This window comes from Camelus bactrianus, chromosome 35 (genome assembly GCF_048773025.1).
Source record: "Camelus bactrianus isolate YW-2024 breed Bactrian camel chromosome 35, ASM4877302v1, whole genome shotgun sequence".
Taxonomy (NCBI): Eukaryota; Metazoa; Chordata; class Mammalia; order Artiodactyla; family Camelidae; genus Camelus; species Camelus bactrianus.
In genome coordinates this window covers 9,194,014-9,211,151 of record NC_133573.1, presented here as the reverse complement: position 1 = coordinate 9,211,151, position 17,138 = coordinate 9,194,014, and the positions used below count along the sequence as shown (strand labels likewise).

The 17,138-nt window shown below is 38.9% G+C and overlaps 1 protein-coding gene across 7 annotated transcripts in view; it reads left to right on the top strand.

The window, feature by feature from the left end:
• The first annotated feature begins 892 nt into the window (after nucleotides 1–892).
• The window catches only part of PRPF18 (pre-mRNA processing factor 18), a 40,405-nt gene continuing 24,159 nt past the window's right edge, over nucleotides 893–17,138 (top strand). For 3 of the 7 annotated variants that reach the window (XR_012504265.1, XR_012504263.1, XR_012504264.1), the window contains exons 1-5: nucleotides 893–1,101; nucleotides 11,185–11,262; nucleotides 11,378–11,404; nucleotides 13,964–14,068; nucleotides 15,941–16,054. Coding sequence is in view for 4 of the 7 variants with exons in the window: in XM_074358303.1 (XP_074214404.1) it covers nucleotides 1,036–1,101; nucleotides 11,185–11,262; nucleotides 11,378–11,404; nucleotides 13,964–14,068; nucleotides 15,941–16,054 (390 nt within the window). In the remaining 3 variants the exon portion in view is untranslated. Of the gene's footprint in view, nucleotides 1,102–6,004; nucleotides 6,101–11,184; nucleotides 11,263–11,377; nucleotides 11,405–13,963; nucleotides 14,069–15,940; nucleotides 16,055–17,138 lie in introns of all 7 variants that reach the window. The other 4 variants (XM_074358306.1, XM_074358303.1, XM_074358305.1 and 1 more) reach the window with 4 other exon arrangements.

Here is a 17,138-nt window from a genome sequence, read left to right as displayed (position 1 = left end):
GATATAATAAAAATATTTTGTAAATTGAAGCAAAAAATTTTGTCTTTTATATTGCTTTATCAACCAACTGAACTGAATAATAATGTCTATCTTTTTGAGTGCGGAAATGTCAGCTATTTTTCAGTTATGATCTAACTAGAAATTTAAAAACAGTTTCAATGGCATAAAATCAAAAATAAATGCATAGTAAACAGTTTTTAGAGTCTTTTAAAAGTTAAAATCTCTAATATATATTTTTTTGCCCAATTTAATTGCTCTTCTTGGATTGGACTTTAAAAGATAAAAGAATTTCTGACTACATTTCTGATCATCTCACAGAAAATCTTGATTGCTGAACACATAACCAAAGAGATTATTATCTCAGTTTGTTGGGGTAAATGATCGATTATCACCAAGATATGTAAGCAATCTAGACCTAAGGAGAGACAAATTTACTTCTGAAGTGATTTAAATGGATCCAGTTGCCTAAGTTGACAGGAAATTCCACAGGCTAGCAATGCACGTCTTTCACTCTGTACTTATGAGTGAGTATTACTGTTCTGGGTTTCTCACTCTAGCACGTTAATTTTGACAAGCAGGTAACTTCAGGAACTCTGATGTCAACTTCTTCTATAAGGATCTGGCCTTAATTCAATAATTGTGTTGCGCTGAGGCTTTTGCACCTGAACTAGCAGTACAAGCAGGTACAATAACTTTTTTCTTCTTTTAAAGTTGAACCATAGTTGATTTAGGTATCAAACTTATTTTAAAAAATGCAGCATGGCTTCAGAACACTCCCGTTTCAGTCCACCGTCGTTCGTCGCTCTACCAGGGGGCGCTAATCCTCAGCGGCATCGCCAACAGCAGGCCCCCCCCGGGGCGCTCTTCCCCGTCCTCTCGCTCACCCCGGCTTCCGCCGGAAGGGGCCTCTGTCAGTTGTTGTCGTCCGGTTGTGGGGCTGTCTCCATGTAGTGGGTTCGCGGCGGCTGGCTGGGTGTGCGGGCTTGGTCCGAGGAGCAGGAGAGGGGAAGCTCTAGCTTAAACGCGGGCAGCAAGATGGACATTCTGAAATCGGAAATCCTCCGGAAGCGGCAGCTGGTGGAGGACAGGAAGCTGTTGGTGGTGAGGATCCTGGGGGTCTGGGGCGTCGGCGATGGAAGGGCTGAGTGTTTGCGTGGGGGAGGGGCGGGGGGGCGCGGTGCCGAAAGGGTCCTCGCTGGAGCGGGCTTAGCGAGAGCCCCGCCGCTACCCTGGAGCGGCTCCCTCTCGGCCCACTGTGCCCTTGGCACTCACTCGGGAGCCTTTGGGATGGAAGTGGGAATCACAGGAAAACCCAGATTTTGGCCATTTTCGCCCCTTAACTGTCCCTTATGCTCACTCCCATCTGTCTGTATTTTTCGGCCGTGCCCCAGTTCTTCTGGCCGTTCACCTCTGTCGTTTTACTAAGGGTTTGTGCCCAACGGGGACGTAAAGGAAGACAGACTCAGAATTAATCTTTAGAAGCCTTTAGTTCCTTCTTTTTAGTGTTAGAAGTTTATAAATAGCTGAAGTAAAACCATCGAATCCCAGAAGTAGTGATTAGTGCAAGTGGATCGCGCATGCACCCAAAAGACAGTTCACCCACCAAAACATGGGATAAGGCTCAGGGGTAGGTTGTTAAAAAGCAGCTCGTATAAGGGGAGGCAGTGACTGTTTATTCTTCACAGTGGTTAGAATATTAGAATTTTCTTAAAATGATAGGGAGTTGGTTAGTGGTTACTTCATATCATTTTTGGGAAATAGCTTAAGTTTTGTTTATGATTTGCCTTGCCTCATAAGCAGGAAATACCCAGGTTAAGTTAGTCTTGCAAAATAAGCTAAATTGAGCTTTGACTGAATTGGTTTTGCCTGCTCAGGGAACTTTTAAGGCTGGTTTATGTATTTGATTTCTGCATCAGTAAAACCCGATTTAAAAAATTCTCACCCGTTCCCAGCGCATACAGAAGTTCATTGGTGAGCTCTTCCCTAAAGGAAAAGGTTAAGACTCTTTGGCCTGTTACTAAAGAGGAGAAAGATTGACGTGATTGTAGTATTTCTTTCATTTGACCTCCATCACTTTATTGCATAACAGCCCTGATCGCCTGTTCTCAAAGCTTTTGGTGTCAGGACCTCTTTCCACTCACCAAAATTACTGAGGGTCCTAAAGTGCTTTTGTTTATGTGTTTATGCATATTTACTATTAGAAGTTAAAGCTGAAAGATTTTTTAAAACACAAATAATAATTCATTGGTCATTTGGAAAACGGTTCACTGAGTTGTGCAGTTCTTCGAAATGTTGAGATTTTACTGCACAGTACTTAAAAAAAATCACATTACAGTTAACCCTTGAACTACACTGGTTTGAACTGCGTGGGTCCATTGATACGCGGATTTTTTCCAGTAAATACTTCAGTGCTACATGACCAGGGTTGGTTGAAACTGCAGATGCGATACAGAGGGCTGACTATAAAGTTCTATGGGGATTTTTGACTGCTTGAGGATCAGTGCCCCTAATCCCCCAGGTGTTCAAGGGTCAGCTGTGTTTAATATCACTGATCTCATGAGTAATGTCTCCAAGTATTGGGAAGCCGTCAAGCTTATGGTGATGGATCTCAATTGTCCACAATTTAAATTTTCACTAGAAAGCTGAAATTTTGGCAGAGGCAACAAAGTATCCGTTGTTTCCTTGAAGTGACAGGCTCATTTTGTTCAGTTTTTGGAAGTTATCTGCCAAATACCAGAGTCTGAATAACTATACAGTTGTCCCTCCATATCCATGGAGGATGAGTTTCTGGACACATTCCACCTCCCACCCCGCCACTTGGATACTAAAATCCAAGATGCTGAAGTCCCATGTTCAAAATGGTATAGTATTTGCATACAATCTACACACATCCTTCTGTATACTTTAAACCATCTCTAGATTACTCGTAATACCTAATACAATGTAAATGCTATGTAGTTTGCTGGGCGCAGCCAATTCAGGTTTTGCTTTTTGGAACTTTTGGGAATTAAAAATGTTTTTTGGAATATTTTTGATCTGCAGTTCATTGTAGCCCCAGAACCAGAGAATATGGAAGGCCAGCTGTAGTTTGTGTCAGGTGTTCTTTCACGTAGAAGTGGTATTCCATAAAAAGAAGAGGCTGGTTTAGTTAACAACTCAGCCACCCACGTGCTTTTCCTTCTGACTCCCATCACACTTTCGTATGAACGAGAAGTGCTTTATGTATACTTCTGTTTGTCACACAGGATATTAAAAAGATGTGGTCAAGGAGCAAGGCTTAATAAAATCAGTGCTTTTACTGCTTTATCAAGGATATAGTTAAGTGATTAAGTGCATCAAGACTGCTGGTACAGTTCAGTGCCACTGTCTTGATTCCTGCAGAGGCTTCAGGAGACTTACTGTTGCTTTTCATCCTCTGTAAATGGCAACACAGTGAGCAGGCAAGTACTGCCTTAATATTGAAAATAGTTTTGACCTCATGGACCCTCTCAAAGGGTCTTAAGGACCCCAGAGGTCTTGTGGACCACACTTTGAGAACATCTGACTTAGGTCTTTGGATGTAAGATAAGTTGGGATTGTTAGCTTGGTAAACGGCAGATTTCATAATCATCAAACTGTAAAAGCTCTTGGTCAGGTGGAGCTAATTAAATAGAATGTTATTTAGCAAATGCCAGGGTTGGGGGGAGGTTTGTCCATTTTTGTAACTTAATATTTTTGTCTGTAACTCAGGGGCCTTTTTCTTATGATGAGTGGCTTCAGAGTATTTGGAAAAGCTAATTTAGATGTTGGAATGCATAGTGGGTATTAGGGCCAGGTTTTGAAATCTGAAGTGCTTTAGAGGGAAAACTGAATCACAGAAAGCTCAGCTCACTCTCAGGGTTTACAGTGCCTGCCCATGTTTGCATCATCAGGTTCTTTGTCATGGAAATAGACCAGTCTTTAAAAATGATCAATTAAACACTAATTCTACTTAATTGTTTTTAATTTATCAGTGTATATAAACCATGTCTTTTATTTTGTAATTTAATGGTTGATTTAACTACTTAGGTAACCCTGGCCAGAAGGTAAGACTGCTTCCCAGTTAAGACCAGCAAAGGATATACATGAAATGGGGGTTAAAATACCAAAAATCATAGTTCCAGTAATAGTCATCTGCAGGGCACAAGTAGTAATCCAATATCTCATTTAATTTGTGCAGAAGTCCCGTAAAGTTTCTGTTACTCCCATTTACAGACAAGGAAATTGAAGCTGAAAGAAGTTAGATGATTTACAGAATCGCACAGCTGGTGAGAGATAGAGCCTGAACTTGAATCCATCTCTGCCACTTTGAAGCTTGCCCTCTTAACCACTGCAGACAGGCTGTTTGTTTATCCCCACCCTGTGAACGTAGAAGTAGTTTGGATAAGGTTAATCTAAGAATTAAATTGCTTCACAATTAGATTAACACGTGATTTGTATTTTTCAAAGCACTGTACTCTGCTTTCTCATTTGAGCTTTACAACAACGCTGATGGGTGTGTAGGGCAGTTAATGTGCTCTTTCCATGGACGGTGAGGTTGAGACTTGGGGTTACATGATTTTCTCATTGCCCCGTGGTCAGCTGGAGAGATCCTCAGTCCACCCCCTCCTTGTAGGTGAGCGCCGCAGCGTGACCTAGGAGACTATGTGGAACTGGACAACTTTTTTACGCCTGGGAAGACAGTCATTTGCTTTGCAGCTGTGTAATTTTATAGAGAATCGTTCGCTTTTATAGCATTTATTTTTCTGTATCATAGTGTCTGTCAGTAACTTTCAAACTTTTTTCACTGCCCCAGCCACAGTAAGAAAGAAGTTTATATTTTGATCTGATACGTATGAAAAAAGTTTCAGGCAACATTTTTTTACCTTAACTACGTGTTATTCTGTGTAAGTTTCATTGTTTAATCCATTCTGTTTCTTAAAAAAAAAAAAACGCTAGTTGGGGAATCAGTGAATTCACTACCCTGTCTATAGCTGGAAAACTCCTGTCTGTGTTGTTTCTCCAGAAGCACCACCCCCTCTTTGGTCACTTTGAGTGGTGTCCCAGCTTTTTATTGTTAGTCTGATGGTTGGGTAGTAAATGCGCAGCTTCATCAAAGCTGGAGGAGCTCCCGACACAGCCCCCCACCAGTTGGGCTTGGTGCACTGCCTGGTGCCGCTGCTCGGAGGTCCGTGTGGTATCCTTGTGGCTGGGAGGCCAGCGCCTTGGGGCCCAGTGTGGATGGAGCGTCGTCTACTGCAAAGCCTCGTTTGTGGGGAAGACCTGGCTGCTGCAGGGATTCGATAGGGCTTAGTTAGCACTTGGATCAATTGTAGTTGTGAGGATGCGCTTTGGGTAGAATTTTAGCTTTGTTTTTCCCCCCACTATGTATTGAATGTTTCCTGTTATTTCTCACCTTTCCTCTGTTAAAGTGGGTGAGATATTGGCTCTGTGTTGGATCAAACCTTCCCCTTAGACATTGGATCCCAACTTTTATCTTTGTTCGCATCATCAGAACCTGAATATCACTTGTCTCTTTTCTTCCTGTGCCCTCAGAATCTCTACTGGCTTAGCCCCATCAGCACCCAAACATACAAATGTCTCCCATCTCTCTCTCTCTCTCTCTCTTTTTTTTTTTTTTTTAACACAGTTGTCTTTTCATGACAGCTGAGCTTCTTAAAATGAATTTTGTTTCTCACTCACTCCTTAACCTGATTTCTGCCCCCACGATCACACTGAATCTGTGCTGACCAGGGACCACAGTGACCCCCATGCTTTCTTAACCTCAGCAGCAGTTACACTCTTGACTGTCCACTGTCTTCGCTCTTCCTTTGGCATCTCTCACACCATAGCGTCCTATTTTTTCTTCTGCTTCTCAGGCTGCTTATTCTTGATCTCCTTTACAGATTTATTCTTTTCTTTTTAATTGCTTGGTTTTTTTTTGTCCCTTAAATGTTGGTGTTCTCATTTCACTAAAACTTCTCTTTAATTTCATGTTCGTCTCTAGATTTCAGTTACCATCAGTATCAGAGGTTCTGAAGTGGAGCCTTTGGATGGACTTCAGAGTATCCATCAGCTCCTTGAAAGATGAACTATTTGGCATGTATGTATGTATATGACCCCTCTTCTCCTCCTGCTGTTGAGACTGTTAAAGAGATCTTTGACTCACAGAGGTCAGGATCTAATCACTTCCAGGCTGGTGAAAATCTCTGCGCCCAGTAATCCCTGGCACCAGTCAGCTGTGCCAGCTCTCCTGAACCGTTTCCACTCGCTCAGGTCTTTGAACTGGCCTCTCTCCACGCTCATTCCTACCTCTACTTGCAGTGCCTTCTCCAGTCCTCTCTTCTCTCATCCTCTCCAGCGCCTCTCTTTCTTCAGTGGTCAAGGGGAGCCTTTCACTGTTCTTTTTAGTATAGTCAGAAAGCAGTGTGGTAGGGAGTTTGCCCTGCTGATCCCATGTTTTGACATTTCCTGCAAAGATTGTTTTCCTCAACATTTCACTGTGAAAATTTTCAAATGTACGGAAAACTCAAAAGAATTGTACAGTGAACACCCATACGCCTACCTTCTAGATTTTGCAAGTAAACCTGCAGTTAACATTTGAATATGCTTGCTCTGTCATTTAGCTGTCCATCTGTCCATCATGGTATATCCATCCATCAGCCTGTCTAGCATTGCAGAGACGACCTCCACCTCAGAACAGTACAACAGGCAGAACATTTTAGGATGGTGGGAGGTAGCTTCTCCATAGTTTGACAGTGGGTGCTCACAAGCTGCGTCATTACCGTTTCACCTGTCACACACACAGTAACCATAAAACCTGAGACACCACTTGAAATAACCACAGGTGAGGCGGCTTTTCTGGAACAGCAAATCCATAAACCGGTGTTTCCCAGCTGCAGATAGGGTCGTGAAAACAATGTGCTGATCTGTGTGCATTTCAGACTAATTTACAGACAGTGGTACACTTTACCCCTGAATATGTAAAATAGCCAAAATGTGATTTGGCATGTATATTATTAATTAGTGTTCATTATTTGTTCTTTTCTGGGTACATATGCAAAAATTTACATATGAAGAAATATACAAGTTGTAAGTTACCATTTAGTGAATTTTGACAAGTGCATACCCCTGTGTAACCCAGTCTGTATCGAGATGCAGAATATGACCCTCATTCCACCTTCTAGTCGCCCCGACCACCCCCAGAAGCAGCCAGCATTCTGATTTTGTTCCACCGTCCATTGGTTTTGCGTGCGCTAGAACGACACGTAAATGGGATCTTGCTACGTACTCTTATGTTGCACTTTGTCTAATCAGAATGATGTTTTGAATTTTATCCATGCTGTTGTTTGTATCTGTTGTTTATTCCATTTATTGCTGATAGGTATTCCTTTATACAAATGTACCCAGTTTGCTGATCTGTTCTGATGATGGGTACCTGGGCTGTTTCCAGGATTTAGTGAGTCTGAAGAAAGCTGCTGTGAACCCTCTTGTGCAAGTCTTATATTTTCATTTCTCTTAGGAAAATGCTGGAGAGCGAAATTGCTGGGTCATGGGGTATATTAGGGGTTTAATTTTATAAAAAGCTACCAGACCTTTTCCCAGTGTGGTAGGACCATGTCGCACCTCCACCAGCAAAATAAGAAGAGTTCAGATGCTCTCCACTGTGTCAGTAATTTGTGTTGTCAGTCTTTCAACTCCAGCCGTCCCGGTGGATGTGTTGTTGTATCCCATTGTGTTTTTAATTTGCATCTCCCTGATAATAATGATATTAAGTACTTTTCGTGTATTTTTTGACTGTGTATCTTTTGTGAAGTGTCTGTTAAAATTGCATGTATAATTTTTAATTGGGTTGGTTGGTTTTTTCCTTACTACCTTGAAGGAAATCTTTATATATCATGGTTGCTGGTCCTTTTGTCAGATACATGTTTTGTGAATATTTTCATCCAGACTGTGGGTTTTCTTTTCATCTTCTTAAAGCAAAAGCTTTTAATTTTTACAAAGCCCAGTTTATCAGTTTTTTGTGGTTATTGTTTTCTGTATCCTATCTATGAATATAAAATAGTACAATCTGTTGGAAAACAGTTTGACAGTGTCTCAAGAGTTAAACATAAGCCTGCTATGTGATCAGGCCATTCCACTCCTAGACATGTACTCAAGAGAGTAAGATACTTTCTTATAATATCTTCTAAAAGCTTTATGGTTTTCTCTCTTGTGAAAAACAGTTTAAAAAATTTTTGAATGAATATTCTGTATGATGTGAGGTAAGGGCGTGGCCTGTTTTTCCCATGTGCATATCCAGGTGTTCCAGCACGATATACTGAAGACATTTTCCTCTCCCCTCTGGATGGTTTTGGCGTCATCAGAAATCAGTAATAGTTTAAGTGTGGCTCTGTTCTGGGTGCTCTGTTCTCTGGGAGTAATCTGGTGATCCTTATCGCCAGTGCCACGCTATCTTGATGGCTGTCACCTTCTGGCCGGTTGTGAAGTCGGGCCGTGTACACGCTACCACTTCTGCCACTGGTGTTTTTTTTTTAAATTGTCTTTCTCCTCTTCCTTTCCTCCTTCTCCTCTTCCCTCTCTCCTTTCCCTGGTTCTTCTCATTCTCCTAACTCTTCTTGGGCTATTTATTTATTTATTTTTAAATTTTATTTGTTTTTATTTTTTTATTGAAGTATGGTTGCTACAGTATTATCTGTTACAGGCGTACAGTACAGCGATTCACACTTTTTAAGGGTTACGCTCCATTTATAGTTATAAAATCTTGGCTGTATTCCCCATGTTGTACAGTACATCCTTGTAGCTTATGTTACACATAATAGTTTGTGTCTCTCAGCCCCCTACCCCGATATTGCTCCTCTCCTCTTCCCTCTCCCAGCCGGCAGCCACTGTTCTTTCTCTCTGTATCTGTGAGTCTGCTTCTTTTTTGTTATATTCACTAGTTGTAGTTTTTAGATTCCACATACAGGTGAAGTCATACAGTACTGTCTTTCTCTGTCTGACTGATCTCACTTGGCCTAATGCCCTCCAAGTCCATCCGTGTTGCTGCAAATGCAAAATTTTGGCTTTTTATACTGGAGCAGCAGCTTTATTGAGGTATAATGGACATACAGTAAATCGCCCATATGTAGAGTGTCCAGCTTGGTGAGTTCTGACACGTCTACACTGTGAGGCGACTGCTGCAATGAAGGGAGTGAACAAGCCCATCTGCCCCCGAGCACCTGGGTGCCCCTTGGAAATCCCGCTTCCCCGCCCCTCCCTGCGCCCTCCCCACCCGTCCGCAGGCGGCGGCATCTGTCCTCTGTTACTTCAGGTTAGTCTGCGTTTCCTAGAGTTTTACGTACATGGAGTTGTTCAACATGCTCTCTCTCTCACCGGTTTTCTTTCAGTCATCCTCATAATGTTGCGATTCAGTCATGCGTTCGTCCTCACCAGGACCTCACTGTTTTTGCTACTGAGCAGTACTCTACCATTGATTGTATGGACATGTCCCAGTTTGTTGCTGATGATGGGCATTCGGGTTGTTGCCATTTTTTGGCTGCTACGATAAAGCTGCTGTGAACACGGTGTACAGGCTTTTGTTGGGACATACATTTTATTTTCTCTGAAAATGCCTAGGAGTGGGATGGTTGGACTGTATAGTAAGTGTATGTTTAACCTTATTTCCTTATAGAGTTTGTATAAGACAGAGTTATTTCTTGCGTACATTTTAACATAATTTTGTATATAGTCATATAAATATATATAATTATGAAGTAAATAGAATTCACTGTGCAAGGTAGCTTTTGGTATAATTTTCTACTTTGGTTAACATCACTGAGGAAACATTGTCTCGCCAGCGGATCCCTTGACAGTTTACAGTCCTTTCACTTTGAAAAGCATCGTGTCTCTTTAAATTGTATTTGGGTGCCCAGCCATTTGGTTTATTACTTGAGACTTTTAAGGGTTATTTCCATTCTTTCGCAAGATGTTGACCCTGCCACATGGTTTGTGATCTCACACTTAGTGTCTTGCTTTGCGTATCCAGGCTGTGTGTGTGTTAGTTCTCCAGTGCTTTTCTGGAGAATTGTTGATGATGGTTATGTCTCATTTACATAAACACTGAAAACCTTTGCATAACTGAAGGAATGGTGATTCTGATTAAGGAAATGTTGACAGTCATGTTGCACATTGTTGTTAACTTCAACTTTCCTTCGTTAGCATGGGCCGCTGTTCCGGGTTTGTGCACTGCAGACCTGTGGATCTCAAGTTTATAGTCCAGACGGTACAACCTGGACAGAGTCCAGAACAACATCTGTGAAGCACTGGGCAGGAATTAGGTTCTGTCTTTAAAAGGAGGCGCACCCTTTATGTACACCGTTCAGCTTGTCTCTAAAATCTGCCAGGGTGAAAGGCCCAATGGAAAATGTATACGTTATGAAATGATCAAGGGACTGCATTTTTAACATGTTGATCGCCACGGCACCCAGATCTGGGTGGCAGTTGTGTTGCAGGAGCACCTGATCCACAGTGGGCAATCAACATGTTTAAAAGAATAATTTTATATATGGCATAGAAAGAACTAACTCTTTTTTTTCTTGCCATAATAGATTTAGGGCTTGTCTCTTGAATATCACATCATATTAAGACAAATACCTGTGAACTATCTTTTTCCTAAAGAAGCTCTCCAAAACCATTCTATACCTAGATTATTTTTAAAAGTTGATTAATACAAATATAATTAATCATTCCATAAGATTCCAGATGATAAAAAAGAATTTGGACACACCCTTGGGCTCTCTTGGTCATGAGATTTAAGATGTCGGCTGTAGCTATCATAATTTTTGCTTGATTGGTTCTGTTAGGAGAAATAGTCAAAGCATCCTCTGTGTGGTTCATAATGAATCTATTTGTAGAAACTGGATTCAAACACTGGGAAATTAAAACAACGTGAACATTTGAAAGATGTGGCTGGTTTCTTTGTGCTCTTGGATATGCCTGCTAAAATGATGCTGCAAGGAAAATACCTCGCATTTAGACTGGAGGTGGAGGACAGGTGGTATGTCCACTAGGAAATCAGTATAATCTCTGTGGAACCAAAAAACTTTACCAATTCTTGAAAAACTGAGGAGTGTTTTCAGGTTATTGATCAAGGGACATGAAATTTTACCCAAAGACATGTTATTAACTTACTTCTTTCTTCAATAGGAAAATAAAAAATATTTCAAGCGTAGTGAACTTGCAAAAAAGGAAGAAGAAGCATATTTTGAAAGATGTGGCTGCAAGGTATGAATGCCTGCTTTTATGTTAAATTGTATATTTCTGAGCTTAAATTTGTACAGCTGTTGTTAAAGTGACAAAACGATTGATCTCTGTTCAATTTATCAATGTTATACATTAGCCTATAAATGAGAAGCCATCTGGAGAGGTATGAGTTTTTGTCTTCCTGTTTTTTTTGTTTTTTGTTTTTTTTTTAAATCTTGAATTCAGGAAAATACATGCATGACCTTTTGCTTGGAATGGTTTGGCTTTTTGTGGACAGCATGAAGTGGCTTGAGATCAAAGCTTGAAATTTTTTTTTTTCTAGATTAAGTCCTGGATCTGATGCTGCCTCATTTTTATCACCACCACCACTCCTCTCCCCACCTCTCCCAATAAAAGTCCATTTTAAAAGGATTCAAAAAGTTGTATTCATTCAACAACAGTGGCATTAGCAGTGGTATTTTCCCTGCTTTCTCCCGAATATTGTAAGCCATTGTTTTTATGTTTGCATTGGTAATAATCCTTTTTGGCCCCCAAATACCTCTGCCTGAGATACAGTGTCATGTAACATTTATATGCTTTTGTGTAATAAGGTATCACTTTCAAACACTGCTTAGTCTATTGGATAGAAAGTGTGATGTTGAAATATTTATTAGAAACAAATGAGTTGTCTGGAAGACTTTGTATATTTTAGAAGCATGACTAAAATTATCTATGACATTACCTAGTTGAATAGTGTATTGGGGTTTTTATTGGGAGGGGTTAAAGGTTACGAGGTGAAGTTATGTTTAAATTATTTTAAAAGAAGACTATATCTACTTTAATAACTTTTTAAAGACAGTCTGGAGGTTCTGTTGAAATAGTTTTGACAAATCATAAATTTGAAATCAACTTTTTGCTTGTGCAACCTCAATATAAAATAATATTCTTGTGCATGTTATGGGGAAAGTTCTGGAAATTAATTTTATCTGGCATAGCATTTCTAGAAGGAAGCATGAGGAATGCAAATGGTATGTATATGTATTTGGTTTCATTTTGTACTGTTGGGAGAGGGCAAGTGTTAAAAATGCAGTTGTACTTCTGATAGGTTTCTAAAATATGAAAGTTTATATTTGCATTTTGATATTTTCCATAAATATATTGATTTCATTTGCCTCGGAAATTAAAATGAGTTTTGTATAAATAACCACCGAATAGATATTCAGGCAAGAAGAATTCTCATCTCTCACTTGCCTGACATTGTCTAACCCACACTTGATCTAGAATAAGAGTCACTCGCCGCGGAATTAGCCTGCTGACTTGTTACTTTCCCAGATCCCTAAATTTGAACCTTTTCAACTTTTTGATAAGGTAGGAAAATAATTCGAAACAGTGGCAGATTCGCTTTGTTTGGATTGCGTCACTGACATGGCAGTACTTGCTTTTCTAGAGGAAAGCACTGAAGCAGAATAGTTACTGTAGAGATGCCGGTAGTGCTGAGTCCAGCTGACAGAACGTCTCAGATCTTTTCCTTAAAGCTATTAACTGCCGTTTTGTAGTTTAAAATGCTTTTCATCCCAAAATTTTGGGTGAAATACTTGCTTTTATGCTTAAAAAGAAAGCACAGAGTTTTCTAAAGCATTTTTGATATTTCGTTCTCGGTAGTAATGAAAATATGCATGTGTTACTATTATTCCTTTATAAAAACTAGTTATCATTTTTTAAGACTTGATCCTAATTTGGTTTGTGAAGATATAAAAGTTTAGTTTTTTTACCTAAATTTTATGTTAGCACCATTAACATTGTTAACATAACCTTTAACCTTAAACTATAGAATCATAAATTATGTAATTTTAACCATATAGCCTTCCTTAATTGCATGTGAGTTTTTACTTAGTGTTGATCTTCTTTGATCTTACTTCTTTTAGCATTTTAGATTTGTCATATGGTCAGATGGAAAACCATGTTTCAATATCTTTTTACAGACCACAGAGTGGGGCTTATAAATTGCTGAACTCAATTTTCGTAAACTGTGGCTTGGGCGGCAGACTCAAGAAAATATATGAAGAGGTTTTTTTCCCCTGCCGGTTCATGTGAACAAAAATGTGCACTCTGTGTGGTATGGGTAGAGCGGTGCTGGTTTTCGTTGTTTTCCCGCAAGGCTTGTAGCTCAGTTTGTGGGCGAGTTCTGTGTCGCATCGGGAAGTTTCTGCCTGTCCAGCAGTGATTCCTGTGCACTTGGAATAACACCTTTCAGAAATCAGGTTAGGAAAAAGCTGGACCTTGCGGCTTCACAGGTTTTTGTTAGGAAGCAGTTCTTTTCTTTGGTCTTCATTTTAAACCCAGAGCCAGGATCAAATAACCCTGTAAGATGATTTTCTCAAAGAGGAGAAGCATGCTGACGGTTTTTTTAGAAGAAAGTAAAAATTACAGAGTCTAGGGAGAAGGTGAATGTAAATTTCAGTTTTTGATTGTGGAAACCATCATGCTCATGTCACTCTTTCGTAGCCAGAATGCTGTCCCCTGTGTGCACTTCCCACTTAGGGCATTCCTGAAATAGACAAGTGTGAAAAGCTCTCATAAGCATGTACATTGATTATGAGCTCTTTGCTCAGAGAAATATTTAGAAAACCTTCAGTACTTAAACCATGTTTAATTTCTGTGAATAACTAATGTATGGAATGATGAAGATTAACTATATTATATTTTAAAAGGAGAATTTCGTTTCTTTTGGCTATTAATGTAGATACAGCCAAAAGAGGAGGACCAGAAACCATTAACTTCATCAAATCCAGTATTAGAACTTGAACTGGCAGAAGAAAAATTACCCATGACTCTTTCTAGGCAAGAGGTAAGTTTAAATATGAGTGTTTCATGAAAAAAAAATCTACAGCATTTGCATTTATCTCTAGTCCTTTCCAGTAAGTTTTATGTCATTATTTCCCATATAAGGTGATTTATTGAACTCAAATATTGTGCAGCTAGCCAGTTTTCTTCATGAGGTTCTAAATTAATCTCTGCTTTTTTTCATGCTGTTATCTTGAATTTTTTAAAGAATATATCCTTCTAAGCTTTAAAAACTAAACACATTCTAAATAAGTATAATTAAATGCATATATTCTTAATAATTATACTTATTTGTCTAAATTATTTTAAGTAATATACTATTTTGTGACTTTCTCTTACTACATCTAAGTCAAAATATAGAGATTTATATAGTTTTTTATGACTTAAAAAATAGTCTCCCATAATATTTGAAAAACTACTTTATTAGTTTTAAAACCAGTTCTTTATTGATGGTCATTTAGATTGCCTCAGCATTTTACTGTTATAAGTCATACTGAGATGAATATATAGATGTCATTGCATGCATAATACTTCCTTTGGAAATTTTTCCAGAAGCATAGATTTCTAGAGTCTGTTCTAAAGACTGAAGACTGCATACACGTCTAAGGCATCTGCTCCATGTTACCGGAGAGTTCTCCAGATGTGTTTGCAGACCAGCTCATATTCTCACCTGTAGTGTGTGCCTGTCTCCTGGTCAATAACAACTATAATTTTCCTTAAATAACAACAAAATTTCAAGATATTCATATGATATAAACAGTTAAAACTATAGACAAGAGTACACAACAAAAATGAACTTTGAGTAAAAGGAAACTTTCAGAGGACAGGGTGGTTGACTCTAGAAGCTGGGGTGTGAAAATTGGATGAAGGACTTTTGAATACTTAGCCTGAAGAGGATATTAGAGATTTTTCAAAAGATCCACTGGACCCAACTCTAATTTTGAAAAAGAATTGAATATTCTCTGTGGTTTCATAAAGTAGAACCGAGATAAATGGGTAGAAGTTTGAAGGAGGTAGCTTTTCATTTATTTTGAGAAACAAAACATGTTTGTCCAAAAGTGTGATGGGCTGTTTCATGAAGAGGTGTGATCTCTGTCATTTGTCAGACAAGCACCTGACGGACATGTTTTCGAGACCATTTCTGTATTGATGGGAGATAGCTCCAGGTGACCTCTTAAGATTTTTTTAATACCAAGTTTCAGTTAATCCAGTTTGAGCCTTGCCAGTGGTTTCTAAGTGTCAAACTATTGTTCCCAGAGAACGGTCTTGGTATTTTTCTTTAATTACAACTTACGTTCTTAATTATAATTTTTGTTTGTCCTTTTTATGAAATATAACATGTATATAAAGAGTGTATAAAACATGTGCAATATAGTGGATAACTACAAATCAATCACTCATATAACCATCACTGAAATCAAGAAGGAGTGTTATCAGCCCATCAGAAGCCCTGCATTTTTCCCCCACCCCAATCATAATTTGCTTTCTCTTCTGAGGGACTAAGTTTTGGTTTTAATGTAGTATTGTAGTGCCCTCCCTCAGCAATGGTCATTGAGATATCAGCTGACTCCAGGCTTTATTTTTCTTTCTCCCTATAAATGCTATCATGCCTTCCTATCTGAATGTTTTTGTATGTTTTCTGTTAACACAGATTGGTACATTCTGAAGCACTCCCCAGATGACATAAACCGTTAGGGCTGTTAAAGGTGTGACAATAATTTGGTATATCTGTTCATGGAAAACTAAAGAAAAGACAAATATAACTTACTTTTTGCATCTACATTTCAAAACAAGTATTTGGTCTCCTAAAATAGGAATTACTGTTACTAATGATATAGGGAATACTATTGTTGTTTGATTTTTTTTTTTTAAATAGGTTATCAGAAGATTGAGAGAAAGAGGAGAACCAATCAGACTGTTTGGAGAAACTGATTATGATGCTTTTCAGCGTTTAAGAAAAATAGAGATCCTAACACCGGAAGTTAACAAGGTAAGAATTCAGAACAAAGCTGTCAGAACAAAGCTAGAAGAGAATCCCTGTACCACATGAATGAGAGTAGTATGGACTTTGAGTCTGACTAATTGCATTATTATGGGCAAAAAAGGGAAAAAAAGTTGCCAGATGACTGCTGCTGAATGTAAGCTTTCTTTTTTTTTTATATATATGTATTTTTATTGAATTATAGTCAGTTTACAATGTTGTATCAATTTCTGGTGTACAGTAAAAGGCTTCAGTCATACGTGAACATACATATATTCATTTTCACCATAGGTTACAAAGTATTGAATGTAGTTCCCTATGCTATACAGTATGAACTTATTTGTCTATTTTATATACAGTAGTTAGTATCTACAAATCTCAAACTCCCAATTTATCCCTTCCCATCCCCACCCCTCCCGTAACCATAAGTTTGTTTTCTATGTCTGTAAGTCTGTTTCTGTTTTGTAAATAGATTCATTTGTCTTTTTTTTTTTTTTTAGATTCCACATGTAAGTGATATCATATGGTATTTTACTTTCTCTTTCTGGCTTACTTCACTTAGATTGATAATCTCTAGTTCTGTCCATGTTGCTGCAAATGGCGTTATTTTATTCTTTTCATGGCTGAGTAGTATTCCATTGTATATGTATACTACAACTTCTTTACCCAATTATCTGTCGATGGACATTTAGGCTATTTCCATGTCTTGGCTATTGTAAATAGTGTAGTGCTGCTGTGTACATTAGGGTGCATGTATCTTTTTGAATTAAAGTTCCCTCTGGATATATGCCCAGGAGTGAGATTGCTGGATCATATGGTAAGTCTGTCTAGTCTTTTGAAGACTTTCCATACTGTTTTCCATAATGGCTACATCAAACTTGAATGTAAGTTTTCTTTAATTTTCTTTTAAAAAGCACACATTTTAAGCATGTAGTTAAGTGCATTTTGACAAATACAAGTAAGCGTATAGCCACTAGCCTTATGAAGGTATATTTTCATCACACACATGAAAGTTCCTCAGCACCCCTTCTTAGCCAGTCCCTGTGTTCCTTCTCCTCCACACCTGGGCAACCACCTTTGAAAATTCTGTCAC